The sequence below is a fragment of the Oncorhynchus mykiss genome, chromosome 28 (assembly GCF_013265735.2).
Source record: "Oncorhynchus mykiss isolate Arlee chromosome 28, USDA_OmykA_1.1, whole genome shotgun sequence".
In the NCBI taxonomy this organism is placed as follows: Eukaryota; Metazoa; Chordata; class Actinopteri; order Salmoniformes; family Salmonidae; genus Oncorhynchus; species Oncorhynchus mykiss.
Genome location: NC_048592.1, coordinates 36,401,563 through 36,421,098, shown reverse-complemented (window position 1 = coordinate 36,421,098; position 19,536 = coordinate 36,401,563). Strand labels below are relative to the sequence as shown.

Genomic DNA, 19,536 nt, shown 5'->3' with positions numbered 1-19,536 from the left:
ACTTGTTGTGTAATGTTTAAGTCCAATGGCCGATGAGCACTGATACATTTTATCTATAATTTCTCTTCATTATTTCTCTTCACATGACAAGGATTAAAAAGGATTTGCCAGTATATTGTCAACTTTATTCATGATGATTACTGCTAGCTAATATTTTGAAAGTATGATGTTGACATGATCAGTCCAATCAAAGCTTCTGTATATATAACGTGATTTGACTTCATTTTTATCTGTGGCCAATAACCTCAAGCCTTCTTGGATGGGCACATCTAATGTAACTCTATGGCAGCACCCAAGGGGCCAGAATTTTCTAGCTCTACCCTTAAGACTTGGCGGTGAGATAGTGTCTCCATGAGTGACAGAACACTGTGCCAATCACGGCGCAACGTTCCAAATTGTATGCTGGTTTGCCCCACAGAAAGCACTTAGCTAGGCTGAAACAACTGCATTTTGGAACTGCCTTACTCAAGAAAACAAAAAAAGAGACCATGTTTGTATGCAGCTTTATTAACCCAATTATATATTTTTTTACATGGTTTATAAACTGATATGTGACACGTATTAATGCCAAAATAACATGCTGCCCTGAATGACGGGTAGCCACTGTTAATGCAAATGAACCCATCATTTTAAAAACAAATCTAGTAAAGCCAGGCAACTACAATCAACTTTCTAAACAATATTTTGGTTCGTTTCCATCTTGTTAACTAGCTAGCGGCCTAGCCAGTTCAAATAATGACCAGAGCACAACTGACAACTTCTTAATTAACTTTATATAATTTGTTAAAATTATTATAGAAAAATAAACTCACAACAAGATAATTGAGAACTAGTCCTGAATGGGAAAAATCGATTTGAATGGTCATCCAACTCGTAATTCCAATTTGGGAACTCGGGCCTCTTTGTAGAGTTCAGACCTGAAGATCACCGACGTCATGATTTGACCTCTTATTTTTATTTATTTTTTCCAAAGCTCCCATTTGTCTTGAACGCAATAATTTTAACCAGTCAGGTAACCATGACAACGGACGCAGCGACAGGGTCAAAGTTGAATTATTATTATTATTATTTTAATCTGTCTGTTTCCCAGGGAAACCGACAGGTCTATAGATATTCTACCGGAGTATAAATTAAAATGTAGTTTTGATCAGCGACACTTGTCCCTTTCGAATTGTCTACAGACATGTCGATAGACAAAGTCTAAACCGGCCTTTATGGTTTAGGGACGTCTCAAGGATCCCACATTGCAATTAAGCTTTCTATGCCCGTTATTATTTGGGTCATTGATCGATTGGCAACTGTGTAACAGGTAAAAATCATTGTTTCATTGGCATTTAACTAGTGTACACGACAACTTGATATTATTGGATATCCGCAGTCCAGCAATAACATGTAAAAATAACAGACATAATGTTACCTGGCTAATAGTACAAAAGTGGATGGGATACTCGTTAGCTAGCAAGCTTACAGCTAGCTACAATAACTAGCTAGCTAATTTAGCTGTTCCTTCTCGTTTTTAGCAACGATGGCAAATAGTGTCAATTGTAACATTACAGATGATGCGTTTTAATGCATTTTTTTTGTAATGCTAGCTAATATGTTAGACTTCTATAGAGCCTCGGCTAATAGCTTGCTAGCTAGAGTTGAGTTAGCCACCTGTTGTGTTGTTACGCGCAGAATCAATATTTTCACCTTGTGAGAGCTAGTAAACACTAACGTTAGTAGCTAGCCAACTAGCCAACACATTTTCTTTAAGAACAGCTACCTCTCATGCCATGGTCTCTCATGCAGGATTTTGTACCAGCCCCAGTCTAACATACCCGACTAATCAACTTCTCCTCGATGTTGAATTAAGTGTGTTTATGCAGGGCTGGACCAAAAGCCTGCAGATGCCGCAGTTCTCTGAGAGGAGGATTGGCACCGCTGCCCTAAGTTTACCCCTTCAATGTTTACAGTTCTGAACAGACAGCCAGGAGATGTGTAGCCTTCTAATGGCTATGGAGAGTTTGGATTCTGACACACTGCTCAGGTCTATCCGGTTCCTTCAGATTTGGAAACGTTGAAAGAGTGGAGTTGAGGGGATATAATTTAAAGATTGTTTAAGTCTCAACGTCCTTTGTCATCCTCAGCTTTTTCCCCACACAGACTGCCTCACCTCACCCATGAGTCTACCGGCCGCCCCGCCCAGTTACGCTGAAGCCATGGCAGGGGACAAGGAGCAGACGTACGGTGGAGTGATGGTGGCAATGCCCCCCTACAGTGACAACCTGCCCCCCATGCCCCCTCCACCGGTGCCCATCCACACCAGCTGGGCCTACGTGCACCCCAGTCCCAGTGAGTCAAGGGGAAACATGGTCTCCCTCCTTATCTTATAGAAATGGAATTGCTATGTCCAAACTAACCCCCCCTTTTTTTATGCTGTTTTATAATGTTCTCCCTAATCTTCCTGACCTAGATAGTCTGTGTGCATGCATTGATATGTAGGCTACGTGTGCCTTTATTTTTTTTAAATGTAGTTATGTCCTTGAGCTGTTCTTGTCTATTGATGTTCTGTATTATGTAATGTTTCATGTTTTGTGTTGGACCCCAGGAAGAGTATCTGCTGCTTTTGCAACAGCTAATGGGGATCCTAAAAAAAATACCTAATCTTGTTTTATAACATTCTCCCTAATCCCGTTTTATAACCTTCTCCCTAATCCTGTTTTATGGACACAGAGTTTAGCCTTGCTTGTTCATCATAACTGTCTTGGTGTGGTCATTGCGTGACCGCTGTTATTCCCAAGAGTATTGTCCTTTCACCCCCCCCCCCCCCCCCACACACACACCCTGGGCCCAATTGTATCGCTGCAAAATGATCACGTTAAAAGAGACCAGGTCACTAACTTCAAGTACTTCATTGTACAATGTCCAGAAATTAGATTTTTAGTCTATACATGTAAAAACGAGTGTGGATTTGCAATACATTCTCCAGATCTGTTGCATCCCAACCTTTTTTTTTGTTGCAATAAATTCTGAGTTGAGTTTTTAATTAGACGGTCTGTTCTGAAATGAGATGAGTGCCACTTTATTTTGCCCAGTTTTCAAGTTCTTTTCTAATTCTCTTTTTCTGCCTCTGTTAGGCCCGGGCTACACCAACCCCTACGCTTCTGACATGTCCTCTCCCTTCTCTGACCCCAGCACCAGCGACAGCTTGGATGGAAGCAACTGGGAGGACAAGAACATCCGACGTATGTTCATTCGCAAAGTGAGAGGCTCTAGTGTCCCTTTTTTTTTTTTTTGTCAACATATTTTTATTGACAAAGGCTCGCCACCATACCACGTTGATGAGGTTTTGGTTCGGTTCATGTAAAAATTCTCTGCTGTATGTTATTAATGGTGATTTGTATAATTTACAGGTGTTTCTGATACAAGCCAATGATCAGAGAAATAAGCCATTCATGGAATAGCCAAGCACTTTGGATCGATCTGCCATCAATTTCTAATGAGTTCTCTGGACAACTTTTGTCTCCCAAACCTCTCTGCGTTGCTTTCCTATATTTGCACCTAGTGCTTACCCATGAAAGTCCTAGTGCTTACCCATGAAAGGATGAATTAATTAAAGGTTTATACAAGTATGTCCATGCAATAGAAAATTACGTCAGAAAAACAGTAGTCAGGGCCTCCCGGGTGGCGCAGTGGTTAAGAGCGCTGTGCCACCAGAGACTCTGGGTTCGCGCCCAGGCTCTTTCGTAACCAGCCGCGACCGGGAGGTCCGTGGGGCGACGCACAATTGGCCTAGCGTCGTCCGGGTTAGGGAGGGATTGGCCGGTAGGGATATCCTTGTCTCATCGCGCACCAGCGACTTCTGTGGCGGGCCGGGCGCAGTGCGCGCTAACCAAAGGTTGCCAGGTGTACGGTGTTTCCTCCGACACATTGGTGCGGCTGGCTTCCGGGTTGGATGCGCGCTGTGTTAAGAAGCAGTGCGGCTTGGTTGGGTTGTGTATCGGAGGACGCATGACTTTCAACCTTCGTCTCTCCCGAGCCCGTACGGGAGTTGTAGCGATGAGACAAGATAGTAGCTACTAAAACAATTGGACACCACGAAATTGGGGAGAAAATGGGGTAAAAACATTTTTTTTTTAAAGAAAAAAAAAAACTCTGATTACTAAATACACTGCTCAAAAAAAATAAAGGGAACACTAAAATAACACATCTGAATGAATGAAATATTCTTATTAACTACTTTTTTCTTTACATAGTTGAATGTGCTGACAACAAAATTATCAATGGAAATCTAATTTATCAACCCATGGAGGTCTGGATTTGGAGTCACACTCAAAATTAAAGTGGAAAACCACACTACAGGCTGATCCAACTTTGATGTAATGTCCTTAAAACAAGTCAAAATGAGGCTCAGTAGTGTGTGTGGCCTCCACGTGCCTGTATGACCTCCCTACAATGCCTGGGCATGCTCCTGATGAGGTGGTGGATGGTCTCCTGAGGGATCTCCTCCCAGACCTGGACTAAAGCATCTGCCAACTCCTGGACAGTCTGGTGCAACGAGGCGTTGGTGGATGGAGTGAGACATGATGTCCCAGATGTGCTCAATTGGATTCAGGTCTGGGGAACGGGCGGGCCAGTCCATAGCATCAATGCCTTCCTCTTGCAGGAACTGCTGACACACTCCAGCCACATGAGGTCTAGCATTATCTTGCATTAGGAGGAACCCAGGGCCAACCGCACCAGCATATGGTCTCACAAGGGGTCTGAGGATCTCATCTCGGTACCTAATGGCAGTCAGGCTACCTCTAGCGAGCACATGGAGGGCTGTGCGGCCCCCCAAAGAAATGCCACCCCACCCCATGACTGACCCACCGCCGGGCCGGTCATGCTGGAGGATGTTGCAGGCAGCAGAACGTTCTCCACGGCATCTCCAGACTGTCACGTCTGTCACATGTGCTCAGTGTGAACCTGCTTTCATATGTGAAGAGCACAGGGCGCCGAATATGCCAATCTTGGTGTTCTCTGGCAAATGCCAAACGTCCTGCACGGTGTTGGGCTGTAAGCACAACCCCCACCTGTGGACGTTGGGCCCTCATACCACCCTCATGGAGTCTGTTTCTGACCATTTGAGCAGACACATGCACATTTGTGGCCTGCTGGAGGTCATTTTGCAGGGCTCTCAGTGCTCCTCCTGCTCCTCCTTGCACAAAGGTGGAGGTAGCGGTCCTGCTGCTGGGTTGTTGCCCTCCTACGGCCTCCTCCACGTCTCCTGATGTACTGGCCTGTCTCCTGGTAGCGCCTCCATGCTCTGGACATTACGCTGACAGACACAGCAAACCTTCTTGCCACAGCTCGCATTGATGTGCCACCCTGGATGAGCTGCACTCCCTGAGCCACTTGTGTGGGTTGTAGACTCCGTCTCATGCTACCACTAGAGTAAAAGCACCGCCAGCATTCAAAAGTGACCAAAACATCAGCCAGGAAGCATAGGAACTGAGAAGTGGTCTGTGGTTACCACCTGCAGAACCACTCCTTTATTGGGGGTGTCTTGCTAATTGCCTATAATTTCCACCTGTTGTCTATTCCATTTGCACAACAGCATGTGAAATTTGTCAATCAGTGTTGCTTCTTCCTAAGTGGACAGTTTGATTTCACAGAAGTGTGATTGACTTGGAGTTACATTTTGTTGTTTAAGTGTTCCCTTTATTTTTTTGAGCAGTGTATATATTAATTTACAAAGCCAACAGACTGAATTTAAATATCCACCCTCCGCGAAGACAATCTGTTCTTGTTTTCATTGTGTATTTCTGAGTGTTTCCCTTTAAATTGCCATAGAAACAGCCCCTCTCAACTTAGTTTGATCGCCAATATAGGCAATGAAAGCCAAGGATCTGTCGGTGAAAATGACAAAGGTATCAAGTTGATTTGGATTGGTCCAACCAGTGGAAACGCCTCCAAATGTTACCACCTCACATACCAAATATGGAAGAGATAAAACCAAGAGCGGTACAGTCTAAATGGTCACAGGAAATTAACGTTCTTATTTCATCAACACGGTCAAGTACAAGTCTCTTAAGGCCATAACATTGTAAAAAACAATCTGATTCATTCTATGTAATTGATAATGACATGGGCAAAGAAAACATTTTGACCTAAATTTTGTATCACCCTCTTGAATAGCCCCATTTTTCTCAACATTGAGTGAGAACACACTCATGTGTAGCACCACCATGTCTCAATGCTGTTCTGCCTGATCTAGGCCATTTCACTGTGCCCTTATTTACATTCCTGGATTTGTATTTATTTATTTTTTGAAAGGACCAAAACGAGCTTACTTCCTTTTGTAACCACACTCGATTTCTCCTTGTCACCATGTCTTGTGTTTTTAACCGCTTCCTGTTTCAACAAGTCATGACACCCATTCTGAACAATTTGAAATGGTGGGTGTCAGAATCCTCTTTCTTGTGTTTAGAATCCTCTTTCAGATGGTTTAGACCCTTTCTTCTTTAAGGTTGTTGCCCCTATCATCACAAAGCCTACCTCCAACATTTTTTACCTGTCTCTCCTTTCTGGGGAGGTTCCCATTGCTTGGAAGGCAGCCACAGTTCGTTCTTTATTTAAAGGGGGCGATCAAGCTGATCCTAACTGTTATAGGCCTATTTCTATTTTGCCCTGTTTATCAAAAGTGTTGGAAAAACTTGTCAACTGACTGGCTTTCTTGCTGTCTATAGTATTCTTTCTGGTATGCAATCTGGTTTCCGCTCAGGTTATGGATGTATCACTGCACCCTTAAAGGTTCTCAATGATGTCACCATTGCCCTTGATTCTAAGCAATATTGTGCCTCTATTTTTATTGACTTGGCCAAAGCTTTTGATACGTTAGACCATTCCATTCTTGTGGGCCGGCTAAGGAGTATTGATGTCTCCGAGGGGTCTTTGGCCTGGTTTGCTAACTACCTCTGTCAAAGAGTGTAGTGTATAAAGTCAGAAAATCTGCTGTCTCAGCCACTGCCTGTCACCAAGGGAGTACCCCAAGGCTCAATCCTAGGCCCCACGCTCTTCTCAATTTACATCAACAACATAGCTCAGGCAGTAGGAAGCTCTCTCATCCATTTATATGCAGAAGACACAGCTTTATACTCTGCTGGCCCCTCCCTGGATTTTGTGTTAAATGCTCTACAACAAAGCTTTCTTAGTGTCCAACAAGCTTTCTCTACCCTTGACCTTTGTTTTGGAGGTGTTCAGAACAAGGTTATGTGGTTTGGTAAGAAGAATGCCCCTCTTCCCACAGGTGTGATTACTACCTCTGAGGGTTTAGAGCCTCATACATGTACTTGGGAGTACTTGGGAGTCTCAGCACATATCAAAGCTGCAGGATAAAGTTACATCTAGACTTGGTTTCCTCTATCGTAATCACTCCTTTCACCCCAGCTGCCAAACTAACCCTGATTCAGATGACCATCCTACCAATGCTAGATTACAGAGGGGTAATTTATAGATCGGCAGGTAAGGGTGCTCTCGAGCGGCTAGATGTTCTTTACCATTCGGCCATCAAATTCGCCAACAATGCTCCTTATAGGACACATCACTGCACTCTATACTCCTCTGTAAACTGGTCATCTCTGTATACCCGTCGCAAGACCCACTGGTTGATGCTTATTTATAAAACCCTCTTAGGCCTCACTCCCCCTATCTGAGATATCTACTACAACACCCGTTCTGCCAGTCACATTCTGTTAAAGGTCCCCAAAGCGCACACATCCCTGGGTCGCTCGTCTTTTCAGTTCGCTGCAGTTAGCGACTGGAACGAGCTGCAACAAACACTCAATCTGGCCAGTTTTTATCTCAATCTCTTCATTCAAAGACTCAATCATGGACACTCTTACTGACAGTTGTGGCTGCTTTGTATGGTGTATTGTTGTCTCTAACTTCTTGCCCTTTGTGCTGTTGACTTTGCCCAATAATGTTTGTACCATGTTTTTGTGCTACTAACATGTTGTGTTGCTACCATGTTGTTGTCACGTTGTGTTGCTACCATACCGTGTTGTCATGTTTTGCTGCCTTGTTATGTTGTTATCTTAGGTGCTCTTTATGTAGTGTTGTGTCTCTCGTTGTGATGTGTGTTTTGTCCTATATTTATATTGTTTTAATCCCAGGCCTGCATCCCCGCAGGAGGCCTTTTGGTAGGCCGTCATTGTAAATAAGAATTTGTTCTTAACTGACTTGCCTTGTTTAAATAAAATAAAAAATAACATTTTGATATGGAATGACCCATTTAGTCTTTCATTAACTCTGATCCTCTCAAACCGTCCTCTTCTGACACTGTCCTATCGTTTTTTTAACCTTCTTTACATCACTGTCAAAAGACTACCGTCAGAACGTGAAATCATGTGCCCACAGTGAGTGGTATTTCATCAGTACAGCACTAGACGTAACCATAGAAACGTAGAGCAATCTTATCTGGTAGATAGTATAGTGTGAAACAATCTTCTATCGTGCCGACCTGAACTAAACTGCGCTGTCACTTTTACATGATTTTCTTCGGTAACTATGTTGGATGGTTACCAGGCCAGTTCAGTGCAGCTTGGTTTGGCTCGGCTCGATTCGCCTCCGTACTGTGTAAAGCTTAATAGTGTCTTCTGTCTCAGTACTGTGTAGTTCTCTCAGCTAGCCTCTCAATACTGTGTAGTTCTCTCAGCTAGCCTCTCAGTACTGTGTAGTTCTCTCAGCTAGCCTCTCAGTACTGTGTAGTTCTCTCAGCTGGTCTCTTGTGAGAGACTCTCTAACATGTCTTATTTCTATCCTCAGGTTTTCTCCATCCTCATGGTCCAACTGTTGGTGACCTTTGGTATCGTGGCTCTCTTCACGTTTTGGTGAGGGCCACTAACATGAATCCACACTCCAGAAAACATTTGAGAGCCCAATTTACAAAGTTATTATTATTATTATTATTTTTATTTTTTTATTTTTTTTGCACTCGCAAACTCTGGTTATTTTCCAAATGGAATAAACCCCAAACACCTTAACATGTGCAAACGCTTTGTTAGATTATGCTGTCTCCATATTGTGATCAAAAATGTATTCTCACCTTCTGATATATACTGAGTGTACAAAACATTAAGAACAGATTCCTAATATTGCATTGCCACCACCTTTGCCTTAAGAAAAGCCTCAATTTGTCTGGGCACGGACTCTACAAAGCGTTCCACAGGGATGCTGGCCCATGTTGACTCCAATGCTTCCCACAGTTGTGTCAAGTGGGCTGGATGTCCTTTGGTTGGTGGACCGTTCTCGATACAAACGGGAAACTGTTGAGTGTGAAAAAACTCAGCGGCGTTGCAGTTCTTGACACAAACCTGTGCACCTGGCACCTACTACTACCATACCCCGCTCAAAGACACAAATGTTTTGTATTGCCCATTCACCCCCTGAATGGCACACATTCTCAATTGTCTCAAGGCTTAAAAATCCTTCTTTAACCTGTCTCCTCCCATTCCTTCATCTACACCGATTTGAAGTGGATTTACATCAATAAGGGATCATAGCGTTCACCTGAATTCACCTGGTCAGCCTGTCATTGAAAGATCAGGTGTTCATAATGTTTTGTACACTCAGTACATGCTTTGTGCTTCTCACTGGAATGGTTTGATAAAGATGAGGCTAAGTAAAACAAATCTGTATATCTGAAGCTGAAAAATGGGTTCCCATCCATTCATAAGTTGTTAAAAACGAATGTATTTTCGCTCAACTTTACAGTGAACCAGTCCGGCAGTTTGTGCAGTACAATCGAATCCTCTACCTTGCCTCATAGTGAGTATCTCCAACTTTATGTGCTGTCTACCAATGCCAAACTGGTAAAATAGACCGTGCATATCATAAAATGACTTAACGGTAAAGGATGATTCATCCCAATGTTCACCTAAGACATTTTCTTACCTTGAAAGCAGCAACTTGTCCATTTATTGTGTAGATCATTGGTCACCAACCGGTCAGTTGCGATCGACGGGTCGATCTTCAAGGCATTCCTAGTTGATCTCCAAACATTTCTGTTAAAAAAAAAACGATAAAGCCTTGCGTTGTTATTTTTTGTATTCATTTCACTCTGTTGGCAGTAGGTGCACTTGATTCAGCAGCCCTAGCGCCGGGATGCAAAGTGTTTCCACTTTGAACCCTTTCATATGTCTGAAGGTAGAACTCCGCCTACCTGGCAGACTCGGAGAGCAAATCAAGTGCACCTATAGGACTACCGCTGGCCAATCGGATAGCTCAGAGCACCGTGTCTGTACAGTTTCCTCGCGCCATAGACCGTAAAAAAAGAAGAATCGGACGCTCAGCAAAGTTGACACTTTGAGATGTAAAAACTATTGAAACCACGACTAGAGAGAGACTCAACGAATACAACAAAGAGCTGCTGTTTTTATGAGTTAGTTCATGTTTAAGTTGTTATTCAGCACTGTCAATACATTGTTCAACACTTTTATGAGACATAAAATACATACAAAATCTCCCTACTTCCACTCATGCTACAACCAGCACTGTAGCTGTAATGAATGGATGTAGCAAATTGTTCCGTTACACTTGTGTTGTTGTTATTAGCGTCTTGTCTCCTTTTTTTTTTTTTTTTTTTTTTTTTAATATCGAGGAATATTTAACTTTCTCTGGTCATTGGAGTAAACATGAATTGGTGCATGAGGCAGAAGTAATGCGACTTAAGTTTCGCCATCAGCTGTAAGACCGTGTCCCCTCTTCTTTAGCGAGGGATGGTGAGATGTGTGAGAGGCAGCCTTTTACCACTGCTCCCTCCCTCCTCACAGACTGACCATCAGATGCAGACCATCAGTCCAGTAGAAAGAAAAAAAGCCAATTATTACGCTCACTCAGCTGTGCCTCACAAGTAATTCAACAAATTATCTATTACCTTAGTGTAAATATAATTTCAAAGTGGTCTCAGAAGAACATCAGTGGCAGGGCAATTCAAGTACAGCCAATTTGCAGTGATAATGTATTGGGCCTATAGCCTACTGCACAAACCTCATTGCTACAGATCTGTTTTTAATTGGGTAATGTTGCATAGGACGTAATGTTCATGTTTAAAAGAAATCTGAGCAGTAGATCTTGGCTTGCGTTTTGACTCAGAAAGTAATCTTGACTCAGAAAGTAATCTTGACTCAGAAAGTAATCTTGACTCAGAAAGTAATCTTGACTCAGAAAGTAATCTTCACTCAGAAAGTAATCTTGACTCAAAGTAATCTTGACTCAAAGTAATCTTGACTCAGAAAGTAATCTTGACTCAGAAAGTAATCTTGAGAAAGTAATCTTGACTCAGAAAAGGTTGGCGACCACTGGTGTAGATCCTTCAGGGGAATGTTGTTATTTCGGTGGTATCCCCCAGCCTTTTAGATGTGGTGGTGTTGTCGTCATTGGATTTAGGAGCACTGATATGGCACTCTGAGCCAACCTTCCTATCTGGTGACCACATAACTGTTCCTGTTCCAGCATCATCTTCATGGGGGCATACCTGGTGCTAGTCTGCAGCACAAGTGCCCGGTAAGAAGCCAACTCTTTAGTCAATACTACCAGCTTTACTTTTACTATTATTTTGTATTTCTACCACTTTCTTCACCTTTTATTCTTCTTCTTTACAACATTCTCAATGTATACTTTCATAACTAAGAGATGGAGGTACATGACTTTAACATGATACATTTTTCTTTGATGGCTATATTAGATTTTTTATTTATTTTTTAGATTTTTTTTATAAAAGTTTTGTGAAAAGGTTTTATCTGGCTATGCTTCTCAAGTCTTAACTCCTGAATTGGTGTTCTCTTCACACTAAAATGTTGTCATTGTATCCCGTTGTCTTTTTTACAGGCGACAGTATCCCACCAACCTCATTCTCTTGGGGATATTTGTAAGTATCAGCCAGAGGTACAGCATCTCGGCTTGACAGTTAGTGATATGCTTAGTTAGTGCCTCGATGATATTATGACCATTCTACTGACGTTGTGGTACTCCAAATGATGTGAGGTGCAATTCATACTATACATACTACTCTGTAATATTTGTGTGTTTGTGATCCTCTTCTTGTCTCCAGACTTTGGCAATGTCTTACATGGCAGGAATGCTGGCTAGGTAAATTGTGTGTGTGAATGTAGACTGTCTAATGTGGAAATGCTGTCTAGCGACTTTTTTTTTTTTGACCGTCTATGACGGTCACTTTGTGTGTGTATCAGAGGTGGTAGTAACTTGGTTATCCTTCCTCTGTGTCCATAGCTACCACAACACTAAAGTGGTGATGCTGTGTGTGGGCATTACCGCCATGGTGTGTCTGTTCATCACGCTCTTCTGTTTCCAGACCAAGGTGAGCTTTTACAAGCAGATGGCCAACAGCACAGTCTGTGTTTCTCTTGTCAAGTTAAATCATTCTGTTTTGTGGAAGGAAGCAGTGGCATTGCGATTTATTTAGCTCGGTTGACTTGACGTCATTTTGATCATTTAACTCGGTTGACTGGACGTCATTTTGATCATTTAACTAGGTTGACTTGACGTCATTTTGATCATTTAACTAGGTTGACTTGATGTAATTTTGATCATTTAACTAGGTTGACTGGACGTCATTTTGATCATTTAACTCGGTTGACTGGACGTCATGTCATGCTTCGTCATGTTCAGCAGAGCAAAAACGTTCAGATGCCTCTCTGACATGTAAAATAATGAATCATTTCTGCTCTCTTTCAGTACATTTCTATGTGCTATGTTTCCCTGCTGAACGTGGCCCCCTGGTTTTCGGTCTTGTCTTGACGTTGTGTTCCAGGTGGATTTTACGTCGTGTCACGGTCTGCTCTTCTCTCTCATGATGGTGCTGATGGTGACGGGACTGTTGCTCCTCTTCACCGCACCCTTCGGATATGTAAGCAACATGCCTCTTAAAGCTACAGTCTGTGATTGGTATATTCATTTTTTAAAACTTTAAATTAATGATATATATATATTGATTGATTTTATTTGTCAATAAAATAAAAACATTTCAAAGGAAATGGATTGCACAGTATAGTCAGAGACTTCTACTCATTAAACATTCTAAGTTCTAAATGCTTGATGAGCTTCAGGGTAGACACGTTCATTAAAGGAAGCACGAGGGTAAAGAACTTTACTGTTTGGGGGGGGGGGGGGGGGGGGGATTAATGAATATGCTTTTTCATACGTCTCTGTGTGTCCACAGCCTATCCCGGAGATATAATCACGAACCTGGAACTTTCTCACAACTCTACCACTGACCTTTTTGTGATTTTTACCTGAAAGGTCGACTAGAGTTTGTACCTTGTTGGACAGGACCGTCTCCTCTCATTTGTGACTGGCTGTCTCTCTTTATGCTGTGTTTTCTGACCTCGTTTGTCTTTCACAGATACCTTGGTTGCAGACAGCGTACGCTGGACTGGGTGCCCTTGTCTTCACGTTGGTACTTAATCATCTATCATTGAAAATCACCACTTAATGAGTGTAGGATTGCTGTGGTGTTGGGACAGGTGTCTCTTCTCTTGTAAAATAGATTTCTGATCTAAATGCAATGCTGCGGTGTTGGGACAGGTGTCTCTTCTCTTGTAAAATAGATTTCTGATCTAAATGCAATGAATCACCTGTATAAATATAAGGCTGAATGTACACTATATATATATCTATATATATATAGATATATATATATTAAATACACACAAAAGTATGTGGACACCCCTTCAAATGAGTGTGTTAGGCAATTTCAGCCACACCCGTTGCCAACAGGTATATAAAATTGAGTACACAGCCATGCAATCTCCATAAATCAAATCATATTTCATTGGTCACATACACATGGTTAGCAGATGTTAATGCGAGTGTAGCGAAAATGCTTGTGCTTCTAGTTTCCGACAGTGCAGTAATATCTAACAAGTAATCGAACAAATTCACAACAACTACCTTAAACACACAATGTAAGTGGATGTAATAATAATATGTATATATTTAGACAAACATTGGCAGTAGAATGGCCTTACGTGAAGAGATCAGTGACTTTCAACGTGGCACCATCATAGGATGCCACCTTTCCAACAAGTCAGTTTCTGCCCTGCTAGAGCTGCCCCGGTCAACTGTAAATGCTGTTATTGTGAAGTGGAAAACGTCTAGGTGCAACAACGGCTCAGCTGTGAAGTGGTATAGACCCCAAACAAGCTCACAGAACAAGAACGTAGAGCGCTGAAGTGTGCAGTGTGTAAAAAAATAATCTGTCCTCGGTTGCAACACCGAGTTACCGAGCTACCGAGTTCCAAACTGCCTCTAGAAGCAACCTCAGCACAAGGACTGTCCGTCGGGAGCTTCATGAAATGGGTTTCCATGGCCGAGCAGCCTATGATCACCATGTGCAATGCCAAGCTTCGACTGGTGTGGTGTAAAGCTCGCCGCCATTGGACTCTGGAGCAGTGGAAATATGTTCTCTGGAGTGATGAATCATGATTCACCATCTGGGTTTGGCGGATGCCAGGATAACGCTACCTGCCCCAATGCATAATACCAACTGTAAAGTTTGGTGAAGGATAAATAATGGTCTGGGGCTGTTTTTCATGGTTCGGTCTAGGTCCCTTAGTTCCAACTCCATATTAATGGCCATGATTTTGGAATGAGATGTTCGACGAGCAGGTGTCTACATACTTTTGTTCATGTGGTGTATTTCTAAAAAGCCACAAATGTGAATGTTAGTGACGACTTAGTTTTCTAGGACCTTGAGTAATGGTCTCTTCTCCTTTCTCCCCCATCCCTTGTTCTTTCTCTTTCCTTCTCGCTCTCCCTCTCTCCACCTCGCTCTCCCTCTCTCCTCCTCGCTCTCCCTCTCTCCTCCTCGCTCTCCCTCTCTCCTCCTCGCTCTCCCTCTCTCCTCCTCGCTCTCCCTCTCTCCTCCTCGCTCTCCCTCTCTCCTCCTCGCTCTCCCTCTCTCCTCCTCGCTCTCCCTCTCTCCTCCTCGCTCTCGCTCTCCCTCTCTCCTCCTCGCTCTCTCCTCCTCGCTCTCCCTCTCTCCTCCTCGCTCTCCCTCTCTCCTCCTCCCTCTCTTCCTTAGTTCTTGGCCTTTGACGTGCAGCTACTGATGGGCAACCGGCGGTACTCCCTGAGTCCTGAGGAGCACGTGTTCGGAGCGATGTGTCTTTACATGGACGTGGTCTACATCTTCTTCTTCCTCCTACAGCTGTTTGGGAGTCAGGAGTGAAGTCACACCACCTTGTAGTCACGTTCAATAGCCCCCTCCCCCCCTCGCTGAGTTTACTTTATTAGGATCTCGTTTAGCGACTGCACACATGCAGCAGCTACTATTCCTGGGGTCCACATAAAATAGTACAAATACATTACAAAGTACAGAGCAGTAATAGACAAGAATATAAGATATTACATTAAATTCAAAATAACAATGAAGTAAGTGTGTGTGTGTGTGTGTGTGTGTGTGTGTGTGTGTGTGTGTGTGTGTGTGTGTGTGTGTGTGTGTGTGTGTGTGTGTGTGTGTGTGTGTGTGAGCGAGAGTGAAAGACACAACAAATGTACTATTCACACACGTCATATATTCATATTCTTATACACAGTAAAGTCAGATTAGCTCTATAGAAAGAGGAGAGGTGATGTTTTTTTAAAGCTATTCTTGCTTTTTGCCTAAGAAACCTCTGGTGGCAGAGTATTCCTCAATCCCGTGGCTCTTTACAGAACAGGATAGCCACACCACCTTGTCACGTTCAATAGCTCCCCCTGACTCTCTCTGCCTCCTCAAGTGTATACATCTACTCTGATATCCTTATGCACGTACTTCTGTTTGGTTACGCTCGTACAAGCACACACACATTTGAGAATGGATACAAATACATACCGGCACATATTTGTAATCTGACGCAAATACACACCCGCAGTACACTCACACACACCCGCAGTACACTCACACACACCCGCAGTACACTCACACACACCCGCAGTACACTCACACTCACACACCCGCAGTACACTCACGCACCCGCAGTACACTCACGCACCCGCAGTACACTCACGCACCCGCAGTACACTCACGCACCCGCAGTACACTCACGCACCCGCAGTACACTCACGCACCCGCAGTACACTATCACACCCGCAGTACACTCACACACCAGCAGTACACCATCACACCCACCATATACTAACACATCCACTCTGAGGTATCTTATAAAAGCATAGTTTGCGTATATTTTTCCTCTCCCTGAATGTTGACACACAACTTAATTAAGTTTAAAAAAATATATATATATATATAATTTGAAGTGTGTGCGTGCGTGCCTGCGCGACTGCTGGGATTTCAGTTCTGTCTGCACAGGCAAGCTCCTACCTCTAGGGGGCACTTCAGCCCTTGCCAATCTCCAGAGTGTTGCTAACTCTGGGCCTGTGTAAGGGTTAGAACCAATCTAGGGGCTGGGGTCAATTTGAATTGAAGATGGGTCAATTCAGAAAGTAAATTTGAATAATAATTTTAAACCATTTTAAATTACTTTTCAATAAACTGAGGAGTAGAAGCTATTTCTAGTGTTTTAAAAAAAATGTATTTCCTGAATTGACTGCCTTCAATTAAAATTGACCACAGCCCTGTTGAATGTTAGATCTGCACCGAGGCAGTGTTGGAAGGTAAGCTGATCTCAGATCTGCCCTACGTCTCCCAATGTTACTCTTAGGACGTGACCAGGCAGTTGATGAATCACAATGAGACTGCAAAAGAATAAGCTGACAGTGTGCTGTTGGTGGACAATCCGTTTGCTGGGACAGATATGAGAACGGGTTAATTGCAACCACGTTTATTCAGGGTGACTTGTGGTTGACCAGTTAAATGGACACTGGCTGATTTCCCCTGGTAGTACTTAAACTTTTCTTGTCTTTGTTATATTGGAATATATATATATATTACAGTTGACAAATCAGAGTCATTGCTTTTGTTTAAACAATTACTTTAAACAGTTTCAGTCACTGGTGAGTCCAAAAGTATTTCAAGATTACATTTATTCCCTTAAAATCACATTTATAGACATTGACTTAACCAAGCCGAAATTTGACCCCGATTTTGGCACATCTGGATTTTCTCATCTGGGTCTGTGAAACGTCATCAAGCCAATGAAGTTGAAGGATAAAAGTGACGCTTGCAGTCCTTGGTGCAATAATGTGTCTTTGGCTAGGTTGCGATTCTCTAGCCTCGTATTACCAAGCTGATTACTGCTGCGGAATCCGTGAAGCGAAACAGAATGTAAACTTGCGAGACTTCCGGATGGTTGTACGAGGTTACCGATTCTCTACCCTTCTGTTGTACAACCTTCTGGTGTTCGAGGTTACCCTTTTCCAGAATTTTGCACTCGTTCATCCCGCCTCATACAATTTAAAAGTATTGGATTGGTGCAACATAGCTGGAGGGTGTTTTCACCGTATTTCTGACACCAGTCCATCCTTTTAAATAAAGGGGGGTTGCACACTTTGGAAGAAGGTTAAAGAAAAATAATGTAGCTCTTGAGTGAGGAATGCTTTTTAGGGGGCAAGTTTCGTTTCTTTGTTACATTTAACTCACTTCCTCTTCTTTGAATTTACGTGCCCGTGTTACGAGGTTGTCAGGGCAGATTTCAAGTTATACTATGCCTTGGACTGAACTGGCAGGTTTTTTTTTGCTATCAAAGGTGTTTTTAAATAGAGTAGTCGTGTGTCTCTTCAAATATGTATGAACCGACCTCGGATGTAGAACTTGTATAGAGGCATGTTTTGAGGTTGTTTTAGTTCAATTGTGAAGTCAGAGATCTTCGGGAGGTGGGGTCAGTGTGACGTCAGTTGTCATTAGCTGACATTTGACATGTTATACATATGTCAGGGGTGTTCGACATAGGCTTAAACCGAGTTAGACACGCTTAGAACATTCCACTTTTTAATATATTTGTTTTATTGTTGTTGCATTTATTACCTAGAATTAAAAAAAACATTTCCTTTTTTAGATGCCCTGTAGTACACCTTAATTATGGCAAAGGCTGGGCTCGTTCTGTTCGGCTGTATAGGTGCACTGTTTAGTGTGGTCTCTTTTTTTCACAATGAAACTGCCTAGTGCATACAATATAATTTGCACGAAGTGATCGCTATAGAATCTCCATAACATTTGTTAGCACTTTGTGTATTTTAAAAGCCAATTATTTTTGGTGAAAAGTGAAAATCTGGCACATTAACTTTGTAATACTGAACAAAAATATAAACCGGTCCATTTCTACGATTTTTACTGATTTACAGTTCAAATAACTAAATCAGTCAATTGTAATAAATAAATTAGGCCCTAATCTATGGATTTCACATGACTAGGCACGGGTGTAGCCATGGGTGGGCCTGGGAGGGCATAGACTCACCCACTTGGGAGCCAGGCCCAGCCAATCAGAAATGAGTTTTTTCCCCATAAAAGGGATTTATTACAGACCGAAATAGCCCTCAATTTCATCAACTGTCCGGGCGGCTGATCTCAGACGATCCCGCTGGTGAAGAAGCCGGATGTGGAGGTCCTGGGCTGGCGTGGTTACACGAGGTCTGCGTTTGGCAGGCCGGTTAGACGTACTGCCAAATTGTCTTATGGTAGAGAAATTGACATAACATTTTCTGTCAACAGCTCTGGTGAACATTACTGCAGTCAGCATGCCGATTACACGCTCCCTCAACTTGAGACATCTGTGGCATTGTGTTGTTTGACTAAACTGCACATCTTAGAGTGACCTTTTATTGTCCCCAGCACAAGGTGCACCTGTGTAATGATTATGCTGTTTAATCAGCTTCTTAATATGTCAGGTGGATGGAATATCTTAGCAAAGGAGGAAATGCTCACTAACAGGGATGTAATCACATTTGTGCACACAATTTGAGAGAAATAAGCTTTTTGTGTGTATGGAAAATGTCTGGGGATCTTTTATTTCAGCTCATGAAACATGGGACCAACACTTTACACGTTGTGTTTATATTTCCGTTCAGTATAATTAAAGTTGGATCACACCTTAAATTAATTGCACGTCAAAAAGCCTGCCGGATCATTTGATAAAGCCTTCACGAACATGGCACACATACACATACAGGTTTATAAATGATTTACGAACTTGTTTAAAACGTGTGTGTGTGTGTAACTGAAACACTTCACAAGGTGTAATGCCACCTAATAGTAGTTTATGAATGATTCATAAAGCCTTCATGTCTTGTGACTGCAGACTTTTGGGTGATCCAAACTTGTAACATTCAGGTTTAAGCTTATTTTTTTAAGCAAACATTTCTGGGTGGTTGATACCGACAACAATAAATCCTTGTTTTTTTTGTTAATATTGACAAAATAAGTAAAGTTTTTTTTTTTTTTTAACAATGTGTAAATACTTTCTTAATTATGTGAAATAGATATTTATGTGAGTAGTTAAAAGTAATTTATTATTTAGCCTACCCTTGTTAAAGAGGAGTTGTATTATCTTATCCTTGTTCACCAGCCAGTCTAGAGGACTGGTAAGCATGCCTTTTTAAAAACGTCATAGGTAA

The 19,536-nt window shown here is 42.4% G+C and overlaps 1 protein-coding gene across 3 annotated transcripts; it reads left to right on the top strand.

Moving 5' to 3' along the window:
• Nucleotides 1–1,082: 1,082 nt before the first annotated feature.
• Nucleotides 1,083–18,530, top strand: faim2a (Fas apoptotic inhibitory molecule 2a). Of its 3 annotated transcripts, none has more exons than XM_036966236.1 (12): nucleotides 1,083–1,309; nucleotides 2,146–2,334; nucleotides 3,120–3,244; nucleotides 8,791–8,855; nucleotides 9,739–9,792; nucleotides 11,479–11,529; nucleotides 11,854–11,893; nucleotides 12,077–12,114; nucleotides 12,256–12,343; nucleotides 12,797–12,892; nucleotides 13,388–13,441; nucleotides 15,068–18,530. In XM_036966236.1, exons 2-12 carry the CDS (start codon nucleotides 2,163–2,165, stop codon nucleotides 15,212–15,214), a joined length of 930 nt encoding a protein of 309 aa, XP_036822131.1. In that variant the 5' UTR covers nucleotides 1,083–1,309; nucleotides 2,146–2,162; the 3' UTR covers nucleotides 15,215–18,530. The 3 variants fall into 3 exon arrangements, with proteins under 3 accessions (XP_036822131.1, XP_036822129.1, XP_036822130.1); XM_036966234.1 differs by having other exon boundaries at nucleotides 1,085–1,309; nucleotides 2,130–2,334; XM_036966235.1 differs by lacking the exon at nucleotides 1,083–1,309 and adding an exon at nucleotides 1,328–1,392 and having other exon boundaries at nucleotides 2,130–2,334.
• Nucleotides 18,531–19,536: the final 1,006 nt, after the last annotated feature.